The 18645-nt window shown below is 31.1% G+C and overlaps 1 protein-coding gene across 9 annotated transcripts in view; it reads left to right on the top strand.

Moving 5' to 3' along the window:
* The window catches only part of LOC139484982 (FHF complex subunit HOOK-interacting protein 1B-like), a 626211-nt gene that overhangs the window by 14726 nt on the left and 592840 nt on the right, over positions 1-18645 (top strand). For 3 of the 9 annotated variants that reach the window (XM_071269056.1, XM_071269053.1, XM_071269055.1), the window contains 4 exons: positions 3258-4402; positions 8048-8226; positions 12396-12588; positions 13146-15162. In XM_071269056.1, the coding sequence (XP_071125157.1) occupies positions 3258-4402; positions 8048-8226; positions 12396-12588; positions 13146-13444 (1816 nt within the window). In that variant the 3' untranslated portion in view covers positions 13445-15162. Of the gene's footprint in view, positions 1-3257; positions 4403-8047; positions 8227-12395; positions 12589-13145; positions 17432-18645 lie in introns of those variants that run through there. The other 6 variants (XR_011655220.1, XR_011655219.1, XM_071269057.1 and 3 more) reach the window with 4 other exon arrangements.

The raw sequence follows: 18645 nt of genomic DNA on the forward strand, positions 1-18645 counted from the left end.
TACTAAAAAGAAAACAATTTAGTGAATGATGTGGTGAAGTTTGCAGTCATACATTGAAAACTTGATAATAAAATAACTAATAGATAAATATATTTGTAATATTTTACATATATTTTTACCTAGGTTTACACTGAAATGGCTTACTTTTAGTCATGAAATTTTCAAATTAAAGTGAAGAGTTGATGTTTCTTTCTTATCCTCATAATAATCATAAGATCGTTTTAATAAAATTGAGAATGGAAATGGGGAATGTTACAAAGAGACAACAACCCGACCATAGAAAAAAAACAACAGCAGAAGGTCACCAACAGGTCTTACCTTGTATTTCACTTGAGTACATAAAATAAATATAAAAATAAAATTTTGGGTGTAAAAAGACACATTTCTGATGAATCAAACCAGGAAGCACTTTCTTATACTTAATGCATTGTTTGACCTTGGTAGAATGTTATAGCATATTTTGACCTTGGTAGGATGTTATAGCATTATTTGTCATTGGTAGGATATTATAGCATTGTTTGACCTTGGTTGGATGTTATAGCATATTTTGACCTTGGTAGGATGTTATAGCATTGTTTGACCTTGGTAGGATGTTATAGCATTGTTTGACCTTGGTAGGATGTTATAGAAATGTTTGACCTTGGTAGGATGTTATAGCATTATTTGTCATTGGCAGGATATTATAGCATTGTTTGACCTTGGTTGGATGTTATAGCATACTTTGACCTTGGTAGGATGTTATAGCATTGTTTGACCTTGGTAGGATGTTATAGCATTGTTTGACCTTGGTAGGATGCTTTAGCATTGTTTGACTTTGGTAGGATGCTATAGCATTGTTTGACCTTGGTAGGATGTTACAGCATTGTTTGACCTATGAGTATGATTAGAATAATCTGGTCCATTGAGATTCTTTTATCCATAATCTAAATAGTCAATACAGTTGGTCATACATTCTATTTGGTAAACTTGTGGGTTTTTTTCATAACTTAAAGGTATGCACATGTAAGGATGTTCCACTTTTTGGTTCTTTTGATAAATAACTGTTTTAACTTTGAAATTTTGATCCATTTCAGTACAAAAGTCAAACCTCAATTTTCACCATTTTAATAGTTAACACCCATCACTTGAATTGGCTGCTGCATGTACATCACAAATAGAACTTTGTTAACTCTTATCAGAGAAATTGAAGAGGATGTTAGGATTTTGTTCAGTTCTGATTAGGTTTTCCAGAAGTTTGGGGCTAGACACGTTGATTCTGTATTAACTATAGATAGAAGCACATTCTCAATAATTAATGAATGCTCTAATACATGTATGTTTTAACAAGATCATATTTGTTGTTAAAGTTCAGTTAAAATCCACTGTTTAATGTTTGTAAATAATCACTGTTAATGTTTTAGTTTTCATAATAGTTTAACAGATATTTTCACAGTTTTACTTTAGATCTAGGTTAATGTTAATAAAAACCAACATTTTGTTCCTTGTTTGTTTGATTATAAAATTAAAACACCTCTGCCTTTATAGTTATGATAATTGCATGAAGCATGCTAAGATAACACACTATATTAATAGTTTACATTATTTCTTCTTGCTTAACAATATAAACTGTAGAAATTATGCTTAAAAAATATAATCCATATTGTGATTTAAAAAACATCATTTCAAAGTTGATTTAATTTTGTATACCTCCCTGCAAACAAAACAACTTGCTTAATGTTGCTATATGTGGTAAAAGTCTCTTGTAAGTGAAACTCCTGATCAACACCCAGACAGATAATGATGAAACTTTCACAGTTGTAAAACACTAGCTACTTGAGATTATGTTAGAAGGAATATAGTCCTGGTCCTGCATATGGCAGAATAGATAATAGTTCTTTATACTTTAGTATGACACTAGTCTCTTGTAAGCACATCACCTTCTATAATAATTGCTTGGTAGATAGATATTGATTGAACTATAGAACAGCTGTATAGTACTACCTGAGTATGTACTTAATGGAATATGTTTCTAGTCCTACATAGTAAAGGGGAGATAATTGAACTTACTTACTGCAATATTGCAATATGTGTTAATAGTCTCTCATAAGTGCAGAGATTAGATCCCTCTAAATGGCTAGATAGCTTCTGATAATAATGAAGCTTTACACATTTGTAGAACACTACTGAGAATTTCATGCACGATAATAATCAAAGTTCAACTTTTTTAAGGGGAGATAAACAAATATAAGGGGTCGCAGTATCCTGTTTTGAGTTCACTGACAGTTCTAGTTTATGATTGTTTTCTATAATTACAAATGTATATATATAATTGTTGAATAAAATTGAATGTTAGACATAGCTGCATTTCTAGAAACTGCATATATATAGTTGTTTGCTAGTATAAGAAAGTATCTTATTAACTTTATAATCAGCTTTTATCTGTGGTTGCAGTGTTTACGCCAAAATTTAAACAACATTCTCAGTTTTACTGTTGCAAATTGAGTTTACCTAGTGAAGTCTTAACAGCTAACTTTTAATTTGAATGTCTGATATCTTTGCTAAAGGCCTTCAAACTGTGTGCAATTAATTAAAAATACTAAAATAGCTGAATTTTTAAATCTAATCAGTCATATTTAGATATAAGCAACATATAATCAAATTATAGTAATATTTGTTACAAAGTTTCTTAATAACAGTGCCTCTGCTGTGTTTTATATTCAAATCAAGTGGAGATAATTATTATAATGTTATTTTATAATAAATATAATAAAGAAGCATGTCTTGTAGGTAATTTGATACAGGATATATTATACATACATGTATAAGATTTTGGGTAAAGAGTATCTCTGTATGGTATGTTCGTCATGATAGTAATTCTATTGCACAATTTACATGCTACAAATTGAAAAAAAATAGGTGCCTTGGTAGAGGAGGGGTCTGAGAAGTTCAACTACTACATCATTAGCTTGTCAACACTGAGATTGTCAGTTTGAATCCTGCACGTGGAAATACACATGACTTCAATTTTAATTGACTAGGATTGTTAGTATTACTACTGAAGTTCAGTGGTTCTCTGCAGAATTTTAACTTCCTCCACCAGTTTAAACTGACGGCCACAAAAAAGCACAATAGTGCATGTAGTGCTAAAAGTGTCGTTAAACACCAATCAATTAAAAAAATAAATAATTGCCATAATGTCATATCGTTGCTTTATTTCAGATCATTAGCTATTTAATTTATGTATTTTATAAAGAAACTTTCTATATATCTTTTAACAGGTCCCGATCAAATAGCTTTGAAAACAGCAAATCTAATTTTACAACAAACTCAATTGGAGGCAAACTAGAGCAGTATGATTCTAACTACATAGATTACTTATCAGAGGCAAAACTATTATTAGAAAACTGTTCCAAGGCATGCACAGTTTGGACTTACCCTTACAATGGAGATATCCCTCCACATGAAGTCTTCCAAGAAATTATGAGTCCGGAGTGTAGTAAAAAATGGTTATCAGATTCAGATGTTAGTACTGTAATAAGTGAACAAACAGCAAACCTTAAAACTTGTGATACGTCATTTAGTGATATTAATAGTTTACATACAGAAAATAGTCAGGTTAGTTCAGGCAATGAAGATTCTAAGGCTTCAACAAACCTTTCTGGTGCTGATGAGGTTTTTGCAAGTGATAGTTCCGTAGCGTATTCAACAATTCCTGAGGTTTCGGATGTATTACGGAATATAGATTGGACATCATTAGATGACCCCAATTCACCTGTAGAAGATGTCAGTGAATTTATTGATTATTTGAAGGAGGTTGGCACCCCCCCTGAGGAAGACCCTTCAATACAAACAAGTATTCAGTCTTTAAGTTCTGTATTTAGTTCTTTACGTTCTTTATCAAGTTCACGGACGTCTACACCATGTACATCCAAATGTAATTTTAGTAAAACTGATGATATTAGTGTATCAAGCAGTCTTTCATTGGAAAAATCTAGCGAAACTGTTCTTAATTCAGATCAAGAATTAAAATCAACTAGTGATCCAAAAGTAAAATTTGAAGGTGGAGATGCAACTACTTTTGAAGTAATTGATTCTGTGAATCAGGCAGAGTCAAGTCACAACAAGAGTCAAGATTCAGAAACGGGAAGTGAATCACGGTCCGCAGAAAATAAATCAGAAAATAAATCAAACCAACAGAATGATACCAGTTACATAGAAATTACCATGTCATCACTACCACATGGAAAATCATTACCAAATGACATGGCGACATTACATAACGGAACAACATCTCCGTGTAGCGATGCAAGTACTGATGGTTCAACAAAGAGAAGTGTTAGCTTTTCATTACCAACAACGTCTATGCAAAGTTCTGTTTCCAAAGTGCCTTCTGGTGCAGGGTTATCCAATACACCAGGTATAGGTAGGTTTGATTATTTATATATATAAATTAACTAATAAGATCCCACTTTTGTTCAAACTCTTATGCTTTTTTCTGCAAGAAAGATACTGTCAACTATCTATTTTTAAGAGTAATTTTGGGGACTTTCCTGAGAAGAAAACGTAACTTAAATCGAAATCTTTGCAAAAATTAAAAACTTGGATCATATCTCAAATAGCTAACATTTCTAACTACATCAGGTAAATTTGAAAATCAAGAAGTTAACTGGCAATGAAGTGGGCCTGAAAGAGCTAAACGTGAAATAATGTCTCTGCGAAAAAAAGTTAATCAATTTACATGATGAACGATGATGAACTAGTGAAAAAAATATAACTATGGCTTAATTTATTGAGTTTACCCTAGATCTGAATTTCTTATATATATTATATTATGACATCAAGAAAAAAAGTGGTCATGTCTAATTGTGTCACATTTATAGATTTGGTGTGTTTGGAAAATGACGCAGTCATTGTTCCATTACTGGCGACCTGAACTTCATTACATTTCTCTGCCTACCGCGCTTGGTTTCGTATTTACTATTTTCTATACAAACTGGAATTTGCTTGTGTTATCATTATGCATGAGAGGTCATTGTGTAGTAATCAGCCAGGAACCAGTTTATAACTAACTGGTTTCTGCTTGTATTCCACTACACTAGAACAAAGTGTTGTAGTTTGACGGGAACCAGTTTAGAATTTGTAAACTACAAAACGTAATCGGTTATTGTTCATTCCGTTTTGGTGTTTCATACCGACTTTTATGGTTTGAATAAGCTTAAGACCCTTCAAACATTAATGTGATAGGTATATTAAAGACTGTTTTACAAAAGGATGGAACTGTTATGCTTTCAAAGTCGTACTATAGTGATATCTTTTATGTACGGATTTCCACTCTCACCGGTTAATTTCTTCTTTTACACGTGCTTTTGAAACTTCCTGTTTAAACATCGCAAGTTTTAAAATTGTTTTTTGAGTGAATTTAACTTATTTTAACAATCATGAAGCGTTCCAGAATCATTTTCAAGCAGTTTCCTCTTCTCTTTGATGATGGAAAATAGGTTTTTCTCAAGAAAATACCGCAAACGATCGCAGAGGAATTGAAACGTACAAGTCAAGTCGGCACCTGGTTAAATTGGCATCTAGTCAAATCGGCACCTATTTGACGTCAATTCGGCATCCAATAATATTTGTTATAATATTTTCTATTCAATTAATTAATAACTGTTACCAAGTACATAATGAATATGTTGTTGTGTATTTAGGTAAACAACGAAACCAAAGTGAAATTATGTTGTTAACGAAGCCCTTACCCAAGCTGTTGTTTTAACAATTAGACAATTATTAAAATAAAATGGAAAACTATGAGTCCTTTTCAATAAATCAAACTTTCATGCCAAATAATAAGCAAATTTAAGGTGTTTATTTTTTCAGTAAAGTTTAAAAAGCATTAAACAAACAATCCTGTAAAATGCTCAACTGGTTTAAATAATGCATAAAAATATCCAATATCTCATGTATTAGTCCAAATAATTATGACGTCTGGCAAGGCTATTTTATTTTTTTTCTGTGATGTCTTCCTACAAAGTTCTTAGGAAGGCTTCGTAGGAAGGCGTCCCAGAAAAAAATTAACATAGCCTTGCGGTCATAGAAAGGTGTCCCAGAATAAAATTAAAAAAGCCTTGCCAGACGTAATAATTATTTTGACTACTCATATATATATCATTAAAAATACACCAAAAAAGTCATTAAGTTGAGAAAAATAAATATATATACAAAATGTACATGAACACCCAAAAATGTGAAAGTTAGTATTTAACTCTTTTTGCTTAAATACTGAAAAAAATTCTGGCAACCCCTTACTTATTTTTACTCTTTTTGCTTAAAATACTGTTAAAATTTATATTTAACATGGGTGACGAATTGACTATATCAGGTGTCGATTTAACCAGGTGCTGAGTTTCATTAGACCTTTGATAACAGTAACAAAAAGATTATTTACATAATATTTTGTGGGAGAAGGGGGTTCAGACTATGTGGTATCAGGTCTGTTCGCGCCCAATACACTTTCGCACCCTACACGTTCGCACCCAAGGTCCGTTTGCACTCTACTCATTCGCGCCCAATTTTAATTCAAATTCAAGTTGAATAATTGGAAAATCATGATTGTTGTTTTAAATTGCTTTGGTGTAAATACTGAATGTATTTATAGCTTGGTATGAGTAAAACATTGAAGATTTTAGAGGAAAAACACAAAAGATAATTGTTTTTAACAGCTTGATCCCTTTGATCTGAAACAACGAAACAATAAAATATAGGAACCAAAATATAGCAATCCACTATTATAACCAAAACATGATCAAATCTATTCAACACACAGAAAAAAACATAGTCAGAATCTCACTTCATTTTGAAAGAAGTCAATGAAACAAAGTTATAGCAATACACTAACCAAAACATGATTAAGAGTTATTCAACACAAAATAAAACGTTGACAAAATACCACTTTATTTAGAAAGGATTATTATCATTTTTAACAATACGCTATCTAAAACATGATTAAGATTTATTCAACACAAAAAAAAATGCTGTCTCACTTTATTTTGAGACACTGACAACAATTATACTTGCTTACAGAGTTATTAAACACAAAACCAATTAAGATTGGGTGCAAACATGTAGGGTGTGAAAGTGAAAGGGGCGAACATGAGTGGACGCGAACGGACCCGGATTCAGACTATGTACCAGTGAGAAATATACATGTACAAGCCTTTCTACGGTATTTATTTGTACAATTCAGGTAGTCTTGACCTATTCATTTGTCTTAAAAAACAGCCAGTTGTCACCTTCACTTCACACACACACACATATACGAATATCAATTATATGCTTACGAGACATGTTGCATTGTTAAACTAATTACGGTATGTGAAAATCAAGACTTGCATAAAAACTATCCCAATATTAGAGACAGTGGCGTCATTTTTCTTCAGAGCTTTAAGCTCTTTGATTATTTTTTTATTATGTACCCATGTTTCCATTGTAAGGAAATATTCAGATGTGGATTTTAAACATCTTGAGTAACATGATTAAGTGTGGTGAGTATGAACTCTTTAACACCAGAAAATGCTGGAAAATGTTGATGGGATAGTAAGTCATGTAAGTAGTAAAGAGACAACTGGCACAAGTCTCTTTTCATCATGTTCATAAAATATCCAATCGTTTTCTGTACAGATACATCTGCCATAATGACCCTGCTGTTAATTTTGTGTTTACTGATAACATATTATATTTGATGATAGGAAAATACATACACCTCAGCTTGTTAGAAGGACTTGAAAAAATAAAGTTTCTATTTGGTAGTTAAATATGCTGTTTTAAAAATACCCAAGTAATTTTTCAGAAAATAAAGTTTTCTTCATTAAATCTTGCAAGCTTTCCATAAAACTCAATCAAGATTCCTAGCTTTTTGATGAACTCTATTCCACTTCTCTGAACATGCTGACTACCAACATGACCAAGGGAAATAATCATCTCAATTAATTAAAAAAAATCTTCAATGTTGCCTTACCTGCATTTTCTATATCATTTACTGTATCATATGTATATAATGGCTGAGTATATTTTGTAGGACCATTCTTGACTGCCTTGTTGACCAAATTGGAAGGAATGATACAGAACCCTTTTGCTGTCAACTTTCTTCTGACCGGCATTATATCTCGCCTGGCTGCATTTCCCCAGCCGCTATTACGGTCATTCCTTCTTAGTCACAATCTTGTATTTCAACCCACTGTAAAATCATTATTACAGGTATATATATAAATATAAGCATGAAGTTTGGGTGCATTTTGTCTTTTATATATTTGCATGCACATATATATTGAATGAATTTCCATGTACAATGTAACATGACCAAATGAAGAGAATGCTTTTTGTGATCCCATGCATATGTAAAAGTGTATAAATGTAATTTAAGGTGCAAGATATATATTTTGAATACCAGAAATAGTAGTTTAAGCTTTGGGGTTTGAATAGTTTGGATTTTGGTTTAAACATGTTGAAAGCTCAACTTATAGAGTTTTTTTTTACATTAATTTTTTATTTGTTCTTGAAAAACTTCTTTTATGTGTTGAATGAACAGCATCACTGGCATGTTTTTTTTTTGTTTGTTTCTTTTTAAAGGACCGCAAATTAAACCAGATGCTCCACAGGGCGCAGCTTCATACGACCCCAGAGGTTAAACCCTGAACGGTTGGGGCAAGTATGGACACAACATTCAAGCTGTATTCAGCTCTAAATTTGGATTGTGATTAAATAGTTGACACAGCATAGGTTTCTGACACATAATGAATGTGGTCTAATGAACTTAAAATTTTTTTTTGCCTTTGAGCAATTCACTATGCTGTTGAATATTAATCCTCTCAAAAAAATGTTTGAAGAAATTTTCTTTTTATTTAGTATTTTTTTAGATTCAGCATATCAAAGAACCCCAAGGATTCAATTTTTGTTAAAATCAAACAAAAAAAGTGGATCCTTTGGACCTTAATGTAGACCAATTTGAAAACGGGACCAAAAATTAAGAATCTAAATACACAGTTAGATTCGGCATATCAAAGAGCCCCAATTATTCAATTTTTTTATGAAATCAAACAGTTTAATTTTGGACCCTTTGGGCCCCTTATTCCTAAACTGTTGGGACCAAAACTTCCAAAATCAATCCCAACCTTCCTTTTATGGTCATAAACCTTGTGCTTAAATTTCATAGATTTCTATTTACTTATACTAAAGTTATGGTGCGAAAACCAAGAAAAATGCTTACTTGGGCCCCATTTTGGTCCCTAATTCCCAAACTGTTTGGACCTCAACTCCCAAAATCAATCCCAACCTTCCTTTTGTGGTCATAAACCTTTTGTTTAAATTTCATTGATTTCTATTTACTTATACTAAAGTTATTGTGCGAAAACCAAGAAAAATGCTTATTTGGGCCTTTTTTGGCCCCTAATTTCTAAACTGTTCGAACCAAAACTACCAAAATCAATCCCAACCTTCCTTTTGTGGTCATAAACCTTGTGTCAAAATTTCATAGATTTCTATAAACTTAAACTAAAGTTATAGTGCGAAAACCAAGAAAATGCTTATTTGGGCCCTTTTTGGCCCCTAATTCCTAAAATGTTGGGTCCAAAACTTCCAAAATCAATCCCAACCTTCCTTTTGTGGTCATAAACCTTGTGTTAAAATTTCATAGATTTCTATTCACTTTTACTAAAGTTAGAGTGCGAAAACTAAAAGTATTCGGACGACGATGCCAACGTGATACCAATATACGACCAAAATTTTTTTAATTTTTGTGGTCGTAAAAAAAAATTGGTCGTATTTTGATATCATGTCATTGTCAGCGTCTTTGTTGTGTCAGAAACCTATGTTGTATCAACTATTTAATCACAATCCAAATTCAGATCTGTATAAAACTTGAATGTTATGTCCATACTTGGCCCAACTGTTCATGGTTTGACCTCTGAGGTTGTATAAAGCTGTGTCCTGCGGACTTTATTTGCACTATACATATTTCCCACCAAGATGACTAACAAATACTTTCTGTTTCAAAATCCTGTTGTTTCAATGTTTTGTAAAAAGATTTTAAGGTTTGACAGAACGTTTTGGTATCTTTGCTTGTTAGATTCTATTATACATTGATATCACCTTCCATCAATTCACAGATGTAGTGTGGTGTACATATTATCTATCATAGAAAACTGCTAGGGGGCCGGTAGGGGCTGTCTTGAATTTGCAGTAAGAATGAGCTTTTTCTATGTTTTGAAGGCCTCCATGGGAATTGAATCAGAAAACAGCAAAAATGCACTGTTTGTTTGCTTTTGGTTTTGTAATGTGTGAGTTTGGATTAAGATCAATCTATGTCATTACCATATCGTTTGATCAAAGAGATGCATGAAAATCTTCATTACGAGACGTAATAATGTTGATAAAATTATGCATATGGGTTGATCAGCATGATATTTTACTTTCATTTTATTCAAATCATACATATATTGTATCGCATGACAAATCTCCTCCTAGCTTTATGCCATTGTTTTAATTTTTCTCTTTTTGATATTTATTTTTTGAATTAGTGATAATCTAAAATTTCAATATTTCACAGAAAATTTACTTAGTTATGTCTATGAAATAGATAAAAACAGGAATATAAGACAAATTATAGAAAGTGATCCAGTTGTCGAGTCTTTTTCTTTGAATTTTAGCAATTTATTTTTAGAGCAAATGTATTCAAACAGTCCTAAAGTTGATGCTGTTTGAACATTGATATGAACTAGTCAATACATCAGATCATTATCCCTAAATCATTATAAATATAATAATATCTCAATTGTTTTCTAACGTAACAATCCTTTTTAAAACTTTTAGCTTGCATATAGTACAGTATCTGCCAATAGGTATAGGGAATTCCCAAACAACAACTTCAATAAGCAACTTAAAATTTTTCGTAAACAATTTTAATCATAAAATGCTGTAACTTTACACTGCTAAAAAACACTAGCTTTTCATTATTTTAACTAAGAAAACATCATTTGGCCATATACCACCAACACTTGATCTCATACATGTGTTATCCCAAAATGTTGCATTCTACAGAGTTGTGTTGTTTAAGGTTTGATTGTAAGTATTACATATTCAACAATCCTGCAAACCATAAATAAATTGTTATAACCACTTCATATGATCAGTGACTCTGACAGTGGTGGTTTGTCTTGTTTTAAAAAAAAAACCCACAACAGACAAAAGCTTACATGTCTACCAATATTTTAATTTTTTTGGTAACTTTGCTGTTTTTAGTTGAATTGTTCATCAAGTTATAATGGAATAACCTAGGTTCTGTATATGATTTATATACTCCAGAAATTATACTAGAAGTGACTTTAAGGGAGTTCGCTTCTCAGTTTCAAAGTAATTAACTTTTCAAAAAACTAGTTTATATAGATAGGGGATTAATAAAGGAATCCAAAGAGCAAAAAAATAACCTAGGTCACCGTGCTTGTTTTCGAGATATTAGCCATTGAAATTGTGGCGGGAAAATATTCTCTCTTGACTTTTCATAGCTTTATCATTGACAAGTTGAAGTTCTCAAAAACTGTTAAAAAGTAATTAAAATTTTATAAGACTTTTACAGATGACTTATCATTATACATGTAAAAGATTTATGAAAAGAAAAATGGGGGTCACCGGGCAATTTTTTTCAAGGCATTCAAATGAATAAAACCAGAGGATTCTGAAAATCTGACAAAAAATCTAAAACATGACAAGCCAGCTTCCTTAAATCTATTGATGCTCACAAAAGAATCAGTTTCATCTATTGAAATCTACTGAACATTTCCTTTGGAGGAATATATTCAATTGAACTAGCCAAAAAAATGGAAATATCAGAGAATTGGGAAATGGCAGTTACATTGTACTTTGTCTGTGTTTATTTTGTTGGCTTTTTTATGAACTGAACTTATTGAAAAATTATCAAAAAAAAAGAGGTATTGTTTCTATATATAGAGAGATAATACTATCAGGATAAATTACAAACGAAAGTGAACCAACGCCTTGTGAGTCTGTAGTTCGGTAGAGTCCATAAAGTGGATACCCGAGGGTATGCAGGGTCGTTATGATAAAAAACATAAAATGTAGAAAGTCTTATAACAACAACACTTTAGGAACTGCTGCAGAAATTTATTGATCGACATGTTTTGGTGCCTAGGGCACTGTCATCAGGATAAAAACAATACATAAAATCATGCTGAAGTACAAAATCGGGTTGTTAAAATTTAAACGTCACAATGTTACAATGGTAAGTAACGTTATTAATAGCAACTGAAAGTGAAAGTGAAAGTTCAGGATAAATGTGTATACAGAAACATATACTGAAGTTATTGAATCATATACATGCATATATGTGTAATGAATAATACTTCTTTGTACAGGTTATAGCATCAGTAAGACAAAAGGTAGACCACTGTTCATATACAATACCAAACTTTGAACAACTGTTGTTGAAGGCTAGAATGACCTTAATTGTTAGAGAAGAAAATTGGAGGCATGGAATTGATCCAAATCAGATTCAAAACAATGCTGTAATTGTCAGTGCCCCTCCACCACCAGAACCTGTTGTAAAAGGTAATATTGTCAATGGAAGTACTTTTATAATTATTGTAATTGTCAGTGTCTGTCACCACAAGAACCTGTTGTAGAAGTTTAAATTGAAATTCCCATGTACATTATTTCCACCATTATTGTAAATGTCAGAACTTGTTGTAAAAGGTAAAAAAATCTACATTCACAGTACTTTTATAATTATTGTAATTATTTACATTTCACTGTTATTGTTATTGTCGATCAGTGTGTCTCCTCCATCAAAAACTGTAGTAAAAGATCAACTTTTTAGTAACATGTATAACACATTCATAGTTATTGTAAATGTAAAAAAGAAGATGTGGTATGATTGCCAATGAGACAACTCTTCATAAGAGACCAAAATGATACAGAAATTAACAACTATAGGTCACCTTACGGCCTTCAACAATGAGCAATGTGTATGAATATCTAGGACTGGTATAATAAATCATTTGCAGTATTTCAATATAACACAGAGTTCATAGAGGATCAACAAATGAATTTTTAACAAATTTATTAATTCAATCTTTATAATTAAAATTTTTATTCTTTTTTCCTAGAGAAAAGAAAATTAAGCCTCACAGATTTGCTGTTTAGAAGAACACCAAATTCACAAAGAAAAACGTCAAATTACAAAGCAGGAAAAGGGGCACCTCAACTACAGATTATTCCAGGAGGGAAAGGATACCGCTATGTCAATCAGAGACAACAAAATATCCCTGATAATCCAATGGACTCTCCCAAAACTCGTCATTCTGTTTACTGTGCTGTGATTTTAGATGAATTTGTTAAAGAATTGGCAGCTATTTGTCAAGAACATGCAGTTCTTATTTTAGATGAAGGTTACTATAGTAACTGAATTGTTTACATTTTTAAACTTCAATTGTTAATTTGTTAAACAGCTTTAATTATAGTGTATTAAACCTTTCCTGGATTTGGGTTCTTCCTGGCTTTAATATGAAGTTAAGTTAATAGATTTTTTTTCTCTGGAGCAGTAGATATAATTTTTGGAAAAAAGAATTAAGATGCAATATCTTTTTTTTAAGTGAAAAGCCTGTTATTGTAGTAGCAAATTATTTAATAGTTATATTCAGTTTCACATTGTATTGGAAACCTTTTTAAACTTTTTTTTATCACAGTATATACCCTTTTTAGTCAAATGTAGTTATTTTGTAGATCAAATTAGGTAACAAATCATGAAATGATCCTTCGGTTATGGGAAGTAAAACTAAATTAGATATTTCATGTTACAGTCAAATCTTGATAGCTTGTTCTTTAATGATTTGTTAAAATTATGTTTAGAAATGTGTAATCACCAAATTAGTTAGGATAAATCATATTACTGAACTAGAAATTTGTTAATTGTTATCTAACATCAGTTAAGTTATACATTTTAATGTCAGATTACAAAAGTTCAGAATATTTGAAATAAAGAACAATTTAAATGTTATTAATTTAAAGCTTTACTACTTTCTGTTTTGTTTTGATTATATTATCTAGTTATCCATTCAAAATGGCATTCACGTGTTGTGTTCACCTTAGGTTTTGCATTTTTGTTATGATAGGAAGTGCTTGCCAAATTTATATTTATCATATCAGTTTGCTTTTTATTTGTCATTCGAAAACCTGTTGTTAATACATGTAAAGAGTCAGTATGACTGAGATACATTAATGTGGAATGTTTATGTGAATTGTGTGTGTACTTAGGTACTAAAAGAGCTATAATCACATACTTTTTAAAGTACAAATTAAGTCCAAGTCAACTTTGTTATGTTCCCATTCTCCGCATCAGTTATTTTTTGTGTGAAATTGAACAGATCATTTGATATGATTAAATTCATTTTTCGAAAACCATTTTTGTATGTTATATATTATTTATTTATCAAATTTAAAAATAGGAATATGCTACAATTATATAAGGAAAAAGTGTAATAAATAAATTAGATTTTTTATCCTGTACATATCTATATAGTATGTTTTTTACTCTTTGGAAAACTTGTTAGATTTTTAGACTATGATAATATTTTTATTACTCATTGATGAAATATATAATTCTATGCAATATAAACATACACTGTAACCTTTTTTTCATAATTTATAACTAATTGATATATAATACGTATCCAAAAGTGTATTAGGCTGTAAAGATTTATTCTATTGACTACTATGGATATGGGGTAAAATAGATAAAGAATTCTTACTTTACATTTGAAAGGCAGCATGATTGAGAAATTGAAAACACTTAAAACTATTCTATATCAGTAAAGAATTCAAACTTAACAGGTGCTAGGGGAGGTCTTGAAATGGCAGTGAAGTTGGAGCTTTTGCTCAATGTTGAATGCCTGACTGTGACTTTGAGAAGAAGAACATCAATTAAAATAGTGTCAGGATTTTGTGTCATAACTTAGGTTTGTATTAATGGGTTTTTGGATTGGACATTGTAATCAGGAAAACAGGCCTTTTTTATAATTGGACATTAAAAATAGATTTTTATTTATTCCTGTATGCTGTTATCTTAAAATTCAGGACAAAGTTCAGCAATTTTCATTATAATTTATTAAATCTAGCTTATTGATAGTGCTCCATCATTTTTATTTCCATTTTTTCCCTCAAGTTTTATGATTTCTTGACAGAATAATACTTTACTACATGTAGATGTGCCGAAAGGTTTGAATTTCACAAATAGTTATACTGAACACTGTTTATTATACGGGGTAAACATTGGTGTTATTATTTACCTACATAAATTATCTTTTTAATCCATCTTCAGAAAATAATTACTGTACCCCAAGAAAACTTCAAGATACACATACAATAGAATTGCAAAAAATCAAGATAACCATGTAAATTAATGAGGTGTTTTATGTTATGATATAATAGTTCTTACCCGTAGCCAGGGGGGTTCGGGGGTGTAAATTTAAAATATTTACAAAAAATATTATAATCAATATGAAACATCATTTGACAGTTATCACATTCCAGTAAATATAACTATTATCCTTTGTTGTCCTTTAACCTAAAAAGAAATTATCAATATTTTCTTAAAATTAGTTGTTCCATTAGTTAATGACAGAACATTGTACTGTATATCCTTGTCTGTTTAACATTAGCATTTTGTACACTACACAAGTATTCCTGAACAAAATTAATAGAATATTTGTAAAAGAATCATGAGGGATGGGGTGGGGGTTCTGCATTTTTTATGAAATTTTTAAATTTTTTTAGGGTTTCACAGAAAATATCAGAAATGGTCTCTGCAGCTCAATTGCAAGGTTGTTCTGCGTGTTTTTCAGCAAAGGATAAATCAGGAATGAATGCCAACTCTGTGAGAGGTTTTCAGGTTTCTTTTGTCATTGTTGTTTTGACTTTATACCATCATATTTTATAGGATGCACATTTAATCATCCCTCTTAAGTCTAAGTGTTATATAACACAGCTACGTTGTTGATACTTGAGTATGAATAAAACACAGCTACATTGTAGATACTTGAGCAGGCAAATACTTGATATATTGGCATTGGAAAATCAAAACAGTAAATCTCTTTTTTTGCTCTTAGAGTCATTGATTGTTTGGTGCTTTTGGTGTTATTACTGTTCATTTTTCATATTGCATTGTTTTTATCTTGTAAGTGTAATCATACAGTATTATAGGAATTGACTTGCATTTAATGGACAGATTCTGAGTTGGTGCTGGATCGTAGAAATGTCATTATCTAAAGATCTCTGATCATGCATTATATTATTTCTGATGTCTTGTAAACTGGATTAATTTGCTATCTTTTTGCACAGTTTTTGTTATCAGCAGTCATGCATTCAGAGACAGAATTTAGACAATTATTTGTACTCTCACTCTTTGCGATGAATTTCTAGAAGTGACCTTATAGAAAAATATCTAATCTGACAATGCGTGATTACAGCATTTTTCTATGAAATTATGTTAGGATTTATTGCCTTTGGAAGAATTAGGAGAAATGGAATACGATTATCATTTTATTTGTAAAAACCCATCCAATAAAATACAGGCCATTCTATTTATGGGGATGACTAGAAGGCTTAAAATAATTTGCATGTGATGAATTGAAAGTCAAATTACATTAATCAAATCATATTGATTTAGAAAGGTTTTTTTTGTGAAAAAATGGCATTGATATATTTTCTTCATTTAGCACTGTGAAAATATATAGATATATGTAACACCACTTACACACAATGGTAGCTATGTTTATTAAAAATATTTGCAGACAAACAATTAAATGTCAATTTTGACTACAGACCATATCATATGTTGAACATGTGATTTAAAGACTAAATGGTATGGGTTTTATATAATTGTTATGTCTTAGAGGTAAATAAATTATCATTCCAATTTGATTACAATCTTGAAATTATATGAACATTATAATTTTAATAAAATTGCAATTGTTTATTTCACCTTTGAAAGGCATACATTTTGTCAGTTAATAATCATTGATTGATGATAAATTGTAATTAAGTCAAACAAAGAATTCTGAAAACCCAAATTTAAAAATAAATTTACCTGTATTTAAATGAAAAAAAGGGAAAAAGGGGAGTTGGGTCTAGGCATTATGATATGAAATTTATTCATAGAAGAGGAATATAGACACTATGTAAACTTTATAACAAGGAATTTTATACTTGTATTTTTTTCGGAAAGTTTTTCAGAGCATGAAAGAGTAAGAAGCTGCATGTATACTGTTCACACTATCCATTTATGAATGTTATAACAGGAACACATTATCATTATTATCTTGCCATGTTCTCAACAGTCTGTTGCAATATCCAGCTTATTGTTAGCCTCTATTAAAATTTCTGAAAAAAAAGAGAAGTTGTTGTATTTTCATTATTTTCTTGCAATATTGATAGATGTTTAATGCATGATTGATTTACAATGAATCCCAAAGTGTCTGAGGTTATTTCATGCTTTGTATGATTTCTATTATTGTGTAACAGTCTTTGGTAGAGTTGTTACTTTTTTCTTTATTTATCCTGTTTGTCATGCATATTTATCTTTCACTTATGAGTTCTTAAGTGCTCTTTGTTATCCTACTCTTCCTTTTTTTTTTTATCTGATAAAGATTAAAATTTCAATGGAATCCCTTCAGTCACTAGATTGTCAGCCATATCTATACTAGAGGGACAGTCGAACTCATAAATCGAAAGTAAACTGACAACGCCATTGCTAAAAATGAAAAAGACAAACAATAGCACACATGACACGATATATAAAACTAAAGAATAAGCAACACGATCCCCACCAAAAACTGGGGGGGGATATATTCAATTAACAAATTGATGTATGTATGATATTATAGAATTAAAAAAATCATTTTAAAATAAGCCATGATTATAAATCACATACAATGCAAATACTAATAGTTTGTAAAACAAAAGCAATCGATAGCCCCTTATCACTTACAAGTACTTTGATCAACATTTAATGTCAAGTTTTATATGAGTGTTTAGAATACGAATATTTAAATGCTACTGGTTTACTTGTGTTCACTCCTAGTATATTGCTAAGGTTCATGTTGGTCAATATATAGTTTTCTGTATGGTGTTTTGCAGGCCGTTGTTTGTAAATATAAAAAAGAAGATGTATGATTGCCAATGAGACAAGAGGGACGAAAGATACCAAAGGGACAGTCAAACTCATAAATCTAAAACAAACTGACAACGCCATGGCTAAAAATGAAAAAGACAAACAGAAAAACAATAGCACACACGACACAACATAGAAAACTAAAGAATAAACAACACGAACCCCACCAAAAACTAGGGGTGATCTCAGGTGCTCCGGAAGCGTAAGCAGATCCTGCTCCACATGTGGCACCCGTCGTGTTGCTTATGTGATTACAAATCCGGTAAATAGTCTAATTCGGTAGGTCACATTCATGAAAGGGAAGGGGATTGTAGTTACGACAACTGTCCACAGGAGACCAAATGACACAAATTGACAACTATAGGTCACCGTACAGCCTTCAACAATGAGCAAAGCCCATACCACAAAGTCAGCTATAAAAGGCCCCGAAATTTCAAGTG

This window comes from Mytilus edulis, chromosome 8 (genome assembly GCF_963676685.1).
Source record: "Mytilus edulis chromosome 8, xbMytEdul2.2, whole genome shotgun sequence".
In the NCBI taxonomy this organism is placed as follows: Eukaryota; Metazoa; Mollusca; class Bivalvia; order Mytilida; family Mytilidae; genus Mytilus; species Mytilus edulis.